Source organism: Acanthopagrus latus, chromosome 17 (genome assembly GCF_904848185.1).
Source record: "Acanthopagrus latus isolate v.2019 chromosome 17, fAcaLat1.1, whole genome shotgun sequence".
Lineage (NCBI taxonomy): Eukaryota > Metazoa > Chordata > Actinopteri > Spariformes > Sparidae > Acanthopagrus > Acanthopagrus latus.
Window position 1 is genome coordinate 20,397,911 of NC_051055.1, and position 11,353 is coordinate 20,409,263.

The 11,353-nt window shown below is 41.9% G+C and overlaps 2 protein-coding genes across 3 annotated transcripts; both read left to right on the top strand.

The window, feature by feature from the left end:
• Positions 1-170: 170 nt before the first annotated feature.
• Positions 171-3,394, top strand: mrpl51 (mitochondrial ribosomal protein L51). Of its 2 annotated transcripts, none has more exons than XM_037075092.1 (4): positions 171-363; positions 587-689; positions 2,049-2,156; positions 2,512-3,394. In XM_037075092.1, exons 2-4 carry the CDS (start codon positions 599-601, stop codon positions 2,706-2,708), a joined length of 396 nt encoding a protein of 131 aa, XP_036930987.1. In that variant the 5' UTR covers positions 171-363; positions 587-598; the 3' UTR covers positions 2,709-3,394. The 2 variants fall into 2 exon arrangements, with proteins under 2 accessions (XP_036930987.1, XP_036930988.1); XM_037075093.1 differs by having other exon boundaries at positions 173-212.
• Positions 3,395-5,056: 1,662 nt separating this feature from the next.
• LOC119006398 (vesicle-associated membrane protein 1-like) lies at positions 5,057-10,626 on the top strand. The gene is made up of 5 exons (XM_037075097.1): positions 5,057-5,971; positions 6,946-7,087; positions 7,797-7,955; positions 8,365-8,416; positions 10,406-10,626. Coding segments are annotated over exons 1-5 (372 nt in total). The 5' UTR covers positions 5,057-5,969; the 3' UTR covers positions 10,423-10,626.
• Positions 10,627-11,353: the final 727 nt, after the last annotated feature.

Here is an 11,353-nt window from a genome sequence, read left to right on the forward strand (position 1 = left end):
CTCCATCTCCTCTCAGCACTGTTTCACTGTTCTCACTCATAAAAACCGCATCTTTTCATTCAAACTTCCGAGCTGACATATGGGGTCCAATGGTATTGCTAACCCCCTCTACTGGGTTAAAAGTGTAGTAAGAACAGCAGCCTGTCAAGTGATTGTTTTTGCGCCTCTCTAATGACACTACGGTACCGGCGCTGTGCATTGTGGGACACAGAGTAAGATGGAGGCGACCAGCACGAGCATGTTGAAGCCTCAATAACATGACATTTTAATTGTCATATAACTGTATAAGGCTATCATTTATGTTGTGTTGTAACAATATCGAAGATTAAGTTGACACGTCGTCGTTGCGGGAACTGGAAACGGGTAATGTTCGCGGTTATACCGCATTTAGTGTAGCTAATGTGGCTAGCGAAAGCTAAAGCTAAGGGTCAGTGTGAAGATACTTGAAGAGCTAACGAAGCAAACGCTGTGTTGTATATAAGAAAATGACTCGCTAACTTGTTGAAACATAGAGAATAAGCGTCGAATAACCATTTTAAAACGGAAAACCTCTCACGTAAAGCTGAATTTTATTGTGTCCATGTAGACAACGTCAGTCATGTCTGCACTGGGAGGGTTACTGAAGGCTGGAGCGTCCTTCTGTCAGTCTGCTGGGACTCTGCTCCACACAGCAAGGAGCATTTCTACAGGTGACCACTGTTACTGATTTTAATATGCACCGATAATGAATGCGTAGCCTCAGTCAGTTTGTTTTGTGTCTGCACTGCAGGATCGGCGTTACTCTTTGTGCATACAGTGCATGCTCTTGGTAATTTTGTCAATGACTATGCATAACCACTGGGTGAAATAAAATCAATCGAGACCGTCTTAATTCCCCACTGGAGAAATTAGGTCAGCCACAGCACCAGAAACAGAGCGCACAGGGATCCAAAAACTAGTTAAATGACACCATGAATCAAAACTAGAAATCATCTGCCAGTACAAAGAAGGCAAGAGGAGCAAACACTTAGTGATTTAGCTTTATAAGCTTTATACATCACCTAAGGTCAGTATACTTGTATTTACTTCCCAGTGTGCATTAAAAGGACACTGTATAGATTTGGAGAAGAAATTCAAACTCAGTTTTATATTATAATTTATATAATACTGACACAATAAAAATTCTGAGTTTGTGTTGTTATTTTTTTTTTTTTTCAAATAAGTGAAAAAACAAACAAGTTATTAGAGGAAAATAGGGTCCCCAGAACACAGTGTGAAGCTCGAAAGGTGGCAGGGTCCGCCACATATAAACAAAGTAAAACAGCATGAAACTGTGTTTTCCTTTAAGGTCAATTTGTTTATTCAATTTATCAAATCATGAAAACAATGAGAGTTTGTTTAGGCATCATAAAAAAATCAGTCAGTGAAGATCTTTGTCTTCCTCAAAATTACATGCACATTTTAGTTAGTAAAATCTGCAAGTAACAATTATATTTCATTCAAGAGTCAAGATAAGGGTTTGTTTTCTGATGATGATATTTCTGATAATGAACTGCTTGTCATGGCCGATAGAGATAATTTCACATTTTTGGATTTTAAAAACAAAGCTTTTTAGTGGCAGTTTATTGCTTACTTGCAACTTCTATATCTGAGTGTGTAGATGCTGCTTTTGTTAAGACAATAAATGAAATTTAGCCACAGATTTTCTGCTCTGTTATCAGCTAGATAATCCCAATAAATGTGCTGATGATTAAGTGATCTGATCCATCAACGATTTTCATTATTATTTTGTTTTTAAAAATAAATAATTGATTATTTATAATGCCTGTTATTGTGTCCCAAGGTTCTGTTTTCAAATAATTAGTTTTGGTTTTATCCGAACAACAGACTAAAACGCAAACATGTCCAGTAAATGTTTGGCATATGTGCAGATTTTTTTGCAAAAATGATTGCCAAACATGTCATGATTAATTTTATGTTGATCTTGTAATCAGTCTACTTGTAGCACCTCTAAGTGCAAATCACATTTAACTACTAGATACTGACATGAAACTATATGTGTTCTTCAGGGACATGCTGCCTGATCAGGATGCATGCCATCCCTGAGCCGAAGAAGGTGGACAGGTGGACTGAGAAGAGGAGCATGTATGGAGTTTATGATAACATTGGCATCTTAGGTAAGTGTCTGGAATCAGTTAAAGGCTGTTTGAGATCCTCTCTCTGTTTGTTTGTGGTTTAGTTGAAAGAAGTTTGCTCGTTAGCGTTGGAGAACAAAGAATTAAAGCTATATGAGGTGCGAAAGGCACGATGGAGAATCAGTGAGCGTACATTTAAATTGACCATATCAAAGAAAAGATAAATTGTGTTTTATGGTGTGATCAGTTTAACATCCCAGCTCAGATGGTGCCTTGATGAGTTTTGATTTTCCCCTTAGTTCCCAACTCTTAACCAAAAGTTTTTTGCTTCCTTTCACTCTTCTTTATCCCAGCCACCGTGCATATACAAACTTATCTCCTCATTTTGTGTCTGCAGGGGACTTTAAAGCTCATCCCAAAGACCTCATTGTGGCTCCCAGCTGGCTGAAGGCTTTCAAAGGCAACGAACTGGAGCGTCTAATTAGAAAGAAGAGGATGGTGGGAGACAGAATGATGACTCTGGACAGACATAACTTGGAGAAGAGGCTCCGCTTCCTCTACAAACGCTTCAACCGCACTGGCAAACACCGTTAACATGGAACAAACTAAACTGGCAAATACTGTTCCAGCCAATAAGGACTGTTTGAATCGTTGTGATTTCATCCTGTCAAGAGCTGTATATTGCCTTTTTTCTATATAAAGAGAAATTAATGTATTCTAACCACCAAACTTCCTCTATCTCCTAGACACCAACAAGCTGCTTGCTTTTGCTATGATGTTCTTACCTTAGTATCTCAGAATAGTGAATTAGCATCATCTCAAGGAGTTTAGAGATCAGGATGAGGGGAACCATTAGAATATTTAAATAAACAGTGAGTGTGCTTATTCATGGGGCAACAATGAACATGGTGGTGATGCTTGGGTTTTCTCACAGACCATTTTCAAAGCATCAATGAAAATGTGTATCGATATTTTTTATCTATAATGATGACATGTATAAAAATTGACGTTCTTTATATAGCACCTCTTTAAAACCAGAGTTTCCATACAATATAGCTACAAAGATAGCAAATGAGAGAGGAATGGGTGCATAATAACCAGATTTCAAGAGCAACAAAACCAGAAGGATATAAACGAGACTGGCACTCAGTAGAGAACAAGTCCCCTTTTGTACTCCCTCATGGACACCAGCCACCTTATATGCCAGATTTTCTTTTTCATCCTGTAAGATCTGTGCATTTTTCCCTGAGAAATTAAGGAAAATGTTAAAAAAAAAAAAACGCTGTCTCACAGTGTTCCTGGATCTGCTCCTCTGTCTGGATCCACACCAAAAGTTAATGGGTTCTATTCTGGGCTGAGACCCATCCCGCATCCAAGTCTTGTGGACATCCATTCAGTAGTTTTTCTTTAATCCTGCTGACAAACCAACCAACAAACATACACGGGTGACAAGAACCTCCTTTTCATTGTAAAAACAAAGCACCATTAACACATTTGAATATACATGTAAATATCCAAGTGTTTGTCTGTTAGTTGTGTTTTTAAAACCGATAACTGACTCAGCTGATTTGATATTAACGGTTAGTTTGATTCAAAGTGTCGAAGCCAAAACAGCTGAAGCACTATCTCCTTTTATCTCCAAGCAAGAGAACACCTGAACAGATGTGAACAGAGAATATTTAATTCTAATAATATGATGGAAAGTATCAGCGCTCTTCCACAATATTAATATATCACCAAGGGCTGAGGGGAATGTGGAACTAGATGGCAGCAACCGAGCACAAGCGAGGTCAGGCCCAGATGTTGGTTGATAAAACCTGAGTCGTTCATCCTGCAGGTGAAGGATGGTGTTGGGATCAGAGCTCTGCACAGGCCAGACAACTTCTCTGATGAAAAAAAAAAAAGAATAAATAATGAGAAAGTCACTGCCTTTTTGACCTTGCTTTGTGCACAGGGAGATTTGTGGAAAGCCTAAAACTAGTTCCTAACCTACATCTGGGGGGGGGGGGCAACAGGGGCCAGTTGCCCTGTAACTCTGAGTCCGGACCCCCTGTGGACCCCCCGACAGGGAGTCTGCATCAATAATAAAATGACAGATTTCTTGCAATGATATTGTACTGAAGGAAAAAGTGGATATAAAGTGTCTCAGCAGTTTACTACCCAATCAAAATAGTTGAAATAGTAAACACTGTTTTAAGTTCAATTTACCCCTTGTCTGAATAAGGGATTTGTCTTTTTTCCCCGGGTTGTTTTTGCCTCCACAAGCTGGTCCCAACCTGGCCTCCCTATTAAAACTGGTCTAGAATCGCCACTGGGTGGCCGTGAGATATAAGGGAAAGGGGAAAAAACATGTATCTGGCACAAACTGTGCCAAATGTCTGCGTTTTTACAAAACAAATGCTGTAATTGAAAGGATAGCAAGTTGAAATAGAAAAAACGTTTTGAGATATTGGTCTGATATGTCCTTGTGGGCTCGGATGGAAGTCCAAAACATGCACAGAACCAAAGTGCAAAGAATATGCAGATTAGGGTGTCCAAACACTTTTGGCCATATAGAGCATATGTGTTTTTTAAAATTTTGTTTCATGTTCCATTGCTCTGATGGCCATTTTCTCCTGGGACTTCTCCCCTTCTTTCACGGCTGACTTCACTCATAACATGCACAGAACCGATGATCGAAATAATGCAAAGGGTGCAGAGGTTGCAGACTCGAAGGAAGTCGAGATTAAATGAGAGCAAAATACAAAAGGGAAGTGCCATACAGGAGCAGTAGGTCTGGGGGGGAGAATCCCAGGCCTGAGGAGGAAACAGTCGAGTCAACACTCTGTAGGCATCCACTGTACCGCAGTGTCGTCCTGCCGCCCCATCCGGCACAGAGAGCTGCAGTACTGCAAAGTGTGAAGGGAGCGAGAGGAGGAGGGGAGGAGGGGAGGAGGGGAGAGGAGAGGAGAGGAGAGGAGAGGAGAGGGGGAGGGGGGTACCGCACTGTCGTTACGAGTCCAAGTGGAGAAGGCAGGAGGAGAGACGCATTATTGCAGTAGCCTTACAGTGCCACAGCACTTTGCACGGGCGAAACTACCGCACAACCCGCACATCCGAGAGAGAGAGAGAGAGAGAGAGAGAGAGAGAGAGAGAGAGGTGGGGGGTGACAGCAATCCAAGACAGACAACTGAATTCTCATGACTGGACTTTTTCTGTCTTGTTCTTTCTTCCCTTAATTTTTGAAATTGCACGCATTTTGCCAGCAGCTCTCAGAAGAGGCAACTCGAGCGAGCAGCCAATCAGCGCTGCGCCTCAGCCTCCAGCAGCAGCAGCTCTGTAAGGACTCCATAAAGCCAGCATCATCACCCGGACGAGCTGGAAGCAGCATCCGTGGGATTTTTTTCCCCCCTCTGTGTTTTTTTTTATGACTGTTCATCCTGCATGGATTATAATTCAGAAGTACTTTTCTCCTGATCTCCTTCACTTCCTGCTCACACAGTGAATTATCACCTGAGCCGTTTTGAACGTGTCTCGGTATTGCGGTACTTTTGCTGACGACTTGCGGTATAAACGCACCGCTAGAAGATCTGCCCCACTGCGCCAAGAGTCCCCCTCCTCTGCTGACTGACCGCTCTCCGCTTCACTCACTTCGCGCACTGAGAAATTGGACTTTCTTTTTTGCGCCACTGCTTGGAAGTCCTCGTCGCTTCTTTTTTCTGTGACCCTGCTGCTGTTTTTTTCTTCCTCCTCATCATCTTCTTCTTGTACTTCAGACCCTCCCTCTCCTGCCTCCCCTCATCCTCTTCCTCCTCCTCCTCCTCTTCCTCCTCCTCCTCTGCTGGCCGTGAGTCAGTTCAAACAGCTGCATAGAAGATGTGAGTATTAATGCGGCTTTTCTGCTGCGCTCTTTTCACTACAACACAATGAAAAACCTTTCCCGAGCTGCTCTAGATGAAACTGCATTCGAACCAGCTCGTTTCCTTGCATGTTTTTTTGTTTTTTTCATTGAGGGGCTCTGAAGAAACTGAACTGATTCATTTCAGCTTGATGGATTTTGCTGACGCAAGTGAAATTTTCCGTCACAGCACCACTGAATTATGTATGCAGGGGTTGACTGCTGCCACTCTAGAGCCTTGGGCTGAGTTATTTTGAGCGTTTCAGATCATTTTACATCAGAGATTGGGGGGAAAAAATGTTATATCTCATAGTGGTTCAGAGGGTTTGAGGTCACCATCACCTGCTTTGTTGCCAAATGACTGATGCTTCATGACTTTCTTGTCCCACTGCTGCAGTGGCCGTGATTTATATTGAATCGCCCACCAAGGCATGATCCGCTGAGGAGCTTGTTTGCTCAGTTTCAAACCTCCTGTACCCATCCCTCCTCTCCCCTCTGCTGGATTAACCCTTTCACTCTTTCCACACCTCACTTTCCAGTCTTACCTTCTCCTCTAAATCTGGCCCAGCTCGCTGTAATCCATCACAAGAACTTCTCCCCTCTTTTGTTCCCACCATAATCTTCTGCTCTCAGAGGACTTTTCTGTTACTCGCTTTCCATCTGCGGCCTATATTTTCTTTCTCACCGTTGCATCTTCTTTTTTTATCCTACCCCATCCTTCACCTGCTCTTTTTTTCATCCTCTCTCATCCTCTCAACCCCGTCGCCCCCCCTTACATAATGTGCAGTGATCTCTTTCTGTTGTGTGATGAAGGTTGGATCTCAGCGTTGTTTTCTTCCAATGAGAATAAAGTTAACTGCTCTCTACATGAGATGAACATACATCAGTTATCAGAATATCAACTCAATACCTCCTCCTCCTCTTCCTCCTCGTCCTCCTTGTGCTTCATCTTAGGTCTGCCCCAGATGCTGCCGCAGCCCCCGGTGCTCCCGGAGCCCCCGGTGCAGATGGAGCCCCAGGCGGCGGCCCACCTGCAGGCCCACCCAATACCTCCAGCAACCGCAGGCTACAGCAGACACAGGCCCAAGTCGAAGAGGTGAGCTGCAGCAGGCCCGATGCGTCAGTCGAGAAATATCTGGACTCACTGTACATGCACAGTGCTTAAACCAGAGACAATGAAGCATGTCAAATGATATGTTGTTTCTCTGGAAAAGTCTGTTCTTATTCTATCCTATTAAAATGGATTGTTATAAATTCCTTTCCAGCACTTAAAATACAAGCTGAGTTAAGCAAAACATCCCATTTTTTTAAGCCGTTCACAGTAATCTGTATTTTGACTTGTTTTGTTGTGATAAAAAAAAAGGAGAAAAACCCATTTGACGAGTGGCCAAGTAACTCATAAACTACAAGGAGTCAAATGATTGGGTTCGCACTTTTTGCATTTTTAGAAGAAAATCAACTTTGAATAAGAATAAATAAAAGATTAATATGTGGACTCAAAAGTTTGTGCAGCCACATGTTTTGACAGTTTCCAAAATAGATGTTGGGTTTTTACCCTGAACAGAACAAGAAATCTGTGGGGCTTTTTCCTTAACATACTAAATATAGCCTAGCACGTAATGCTGCAGTTTGCAAATGCATAGCGACTGCTCATTTATGATATATGGTGTAGCTTCAGAAAGCCTTTTGTCCCCTCGTGCTGCTTTCCTTTAACCATGCTTGTCATCCTCTTTGTCCCCCCCACCCCCACCTCACCCTACCCCACCCCTGCCAAATGCTTTCTCATCCTCGCCGCTGTGGGATAGGTGGTGGACATCATGAGGGTGAATGTCGACAAGGTTTTGGAAAGGGACCAGAAGCTTTCGGAGCTGGATGACAGGGCGGACGCTCTCCAAGCCGGAGCCTCCCAGTTTGAAAGCTGTGCAGCCAAGCTAAAGAACAAGTACTGGTGGAAGAACTGCAAGGTGGGCACATTAGTGTTGGTGCATTAAACAGATTGTTACTGAAAGATACTCACAATCTAATCTGTGAGTGGTGTGCGGAGGTAAATAATGTATATGGAGTGTTTGAATCAGATCCTCGGCTCTTTTACTTTAGAACATCAAACTATTGTTCATACTGAGGTGAACACACAGCGTCTGTTTCCGGGGATGCTCCACACACTAATCTGTTAATGAGCTGCTGTGGAAGCCTGAGCAGATGCTTTGGGGTAAAATGAGAAAAAAAACACGTCTGTTGTTGTAGCAACTCAGAAACACTCAAGGGAGTCCACCGCTACAGCAAACCAGAATAATCTCAAGTGTCTTAAATATGTCTTTTGGAACTGCACACACAATCGGAGTGTCACTTAGTGTTGTTGTTCTCTCCTTTCAGATGATGATCATGATGGGGATCATTGGAGTCATTGTGGTTGGAATAATCTTCTGTGAGTAGAAGATCTTGATAGTAATACAAAGACTGACAAGTCTATTGATTATCTATGACAAACCGGGTGATGTACAGGTTTTTTTATAAATAGCAACAGAGTAACTGTCAGTATGAAATAGTGTTTATGTGTTAGTGCTGACAGGAAATTAAGATACAGAGATGATTTTGTAAAAGGTGCACTATGTAGTTTTGGGGACAACATTTATTGCCCAAACAAACAAAGTAAACTCTTTTTGTTTTCTTGAGTGAAAAAAAAACTGAATGGGGAGGGGCACACGTGAGGGTTAAAAACTATCAATATCTTTAGATCATACTGGAAGACATGGCAGGACATCTTTCAATTCCAGCATAAGTGCTGAGGCATTGGCTATATTCATTGTCCTGCTTGCCAGGTGTTGAGTTTTTACTCCACTGACAGTTTTGTCAGAGCAATTTCGTCTTCAGATATTTTTTTGCATAAATTTACCAGGGGTTGGGAGAGCTTGAAAGACAAATAGTATTCTGCGATGAACGTGTATTTTCAAGTCTCACACACACAGTCAGTCATTGATGCCAGTACGTCAGCTTTGGTTGCTGCTCCCGGTAATCATGTTGTGTGTTGGAGAGCTCGACCAGCTGCTCCGTGAGCAGGGTCTGATTGGGGTCTGATCTTTTTCTTTTTACCGCTAGTTGCACATATTAGCTTTCTCGAGCACAAAGTGCAGAAGCAAGCACCTGCTTCTCTCAACTTCTTGCACTAGCTACCAAAGGCTTACTGTCTTTCCCTATTTATCTATCCACGCCCAGCGCCATTTATTTGTTAATCCTTTATCACTAAGGAGAGCATCTCCCCTACGTGACGTCACAGGCATTTATGCACTCGACTAATGGAAAAAATAGATACGTCTGAGTTTCTGTTATTACCTCATCAATATTAATGTTGAAATTCCGATTTTTAATTTCTTCTTCAAATCTTCATAGTGCACCTTTAAAAGATGCTGACAGGTAAAAGATCTTTAGCAGGAAAGAACTGGAATACAGTCCATGTCTACTGGAGCGTGGATTAGGACAACAAACTTTATTCTATGTGAATGTGATGACACTATCCAAATCAAACAGTACAAAGATCCTACATACTCTTCACCAACCCCTGATTAGGAAATAATCCAGCACCATTAGGAAGGGTAACTTTAATTAGAAAAGTTGACTTGACTGACCTACTAGTATATTCCCAGAAGATCAACAATAACAAGCCTCAACAATAGAAAAGATTGCCTCCATTTAGAAATCCTTCCCTAAAAGAAACCTATCACACTTTTCTGTGTTTTCCCGTTCCTTCAGTCTTTTATATATGTTCATGTATGTGCATATAAGAGATCTTGATAGCTAAATAGATCAAAGCACCAACAGAAGCCTCTCTCTCCCACCAAAGTCACTGATCCTGAAATGCCTCGTCAGTAGCCCCTCCTTTAATCCTGTGACTTTGTGACATCACACTATGTCACCATGTCACACATTTGCATGATTTATGCCTAGTGGCTAGTTTGGCATGTTGCCAGTGCCTATTCTAGAAGGAAGCCAAAATAAAACTATGAACCTGAAAAAACCTGTGCATATTTGTAAATATGAACATAATCCATACAGGCTTACTTAAGATTTAAGTACCACAATAATAGAAAGGTAAATATTTGCTCAGATAGCCTCCCTTGAATGAATATCTCAGCCAGCACTGGCTGGTAAAATACAGAGAGGAACCAAGTTATCATCTGTATTTCTGCTCTAACAAGCCCACATCTGGCCGGCCTGCTTCTGCTGTGATTGTCAATTATTCATAACTCCTTATTACAGTAAATTATTGATATAACACCAATCTGACCATTTTAAAAAAAAATGTAAAAACAAACCTGTAAACACTATCAGACGGAGAGAGCTCAGCTGACTGTTCTGTATTCGCTGATGTTTTGCCAGATCCATTAGACTAATGACTTCCTCTCTCCTTCATTCACAGTGTACTTCTTCTACTGAGCTCAGCCCATCAATGCAGATGGATACGGACTTGAGAACGATATGAGAGGGAAGAGAAAAAAAAAAAAGAAACCCAAGCGCCCCCTTTTATCCGTCCTCTCCTTCCTCTCTTCACACAGTCTTCCATCAAACCATCTTGCACTTACACATGACAGTAGTGTTTTCTAGGTGTCTCTGCTCTCTTCGTCCCCCCCTTTCCCTCCCTTCTTCTTGCTTTCTTCCACTCCTTTTGGGCGTCTAGTCTCACTCACTCTCTCCCGTCTCTGCACCTCATGTATTATTGAAGGACGCAGAAGGCGGAGGGAAAGAGGAAGAAAAGAAAAGGAAAGGAGGGAGAGAGAAAATTCATGTGACGCGGGGAACACACAGGGCTCAGCCCTCTGAAGGGAGCACTGGGGGGAAATGAACAATGTTCAGGTGGTGAATGTGTGCAGGGAGATTCAACAAGAGTTTGCAGTCCTTTCTTCCCCAGATACGCCAAAGCTTATTCATATTACCTTTTTTGAGAGTCCTACATTTGTAAATCGATACTGACGTGCCCAACTAACACACTCCCTCTGTCACACCCGCTCCCGCCATTGCTAATTACTAACACAAGGTCATGTTAGATTAAGATTATGGATATTTTTGTTGTATGCGTGTGTGTATTTGTGATTCAAAGCATCGTAGCCAATAGCTTTTTCCAAGTGTAGCTGATAAGCTTTTATTCGTAACTTTTTTTTGTTCGTTTTCCTGTCTAACTTTCTCTTACGTAGTTTGCAATGTTCAATAATAAGACGATAAGAGAAAGAAATTAGAAAAAAATGTACGAGACTGTGTGAGGATACGAGGAAAGGAAGAAATGATTCAGGGAAAAGTAGCAAGAATGCAGCGTTTATGTCCTGTATAAATAAAACAAAGTTAAGTCTGGACTGATAAGCAATTATTCATG

Bases quoted from the DNA above. Each gene is read 5' to 3' on its own strand.
- mrpl51 (XM_037075092.1), top strand. From the start codon at position 599: ATGTCTGCACTGGGAGGGTTACTGAAGGCTGGAGCGTCCTTCTGTCAG. The intron at 690-2,048 runs GTGACCACTGTT...TGTGTTCTTCAG, and splicing joins AGCAAGGAGCATTTCTACAG to GGACATGCTGCCTGATCAGG. The intron at 2,157-2,511 runs GTAAGTGTCTGG...TTGTGTCTGCAG, and splicing joins TGATAACATTGGCATCTTAG to GGGACTTTAAAGCTCATCCC.
- LOC119006398 (XM_037075097.1), top strand. The intron at 7,088-7,796 runs GTGAGCTGCAGC...GCTGTGGGATAG, and splicing joins CACAGGCCCAAGTCGAAGAG to GTGGTGGACATCATGAGGGT. The intron at 7,956-8,364 runs GTGGGCACATTA...CTCTCCTTTCAG, and splicing joins ACTGGTGGAAGAACTGCAAG to ATGATGATCATGATGGGGAT.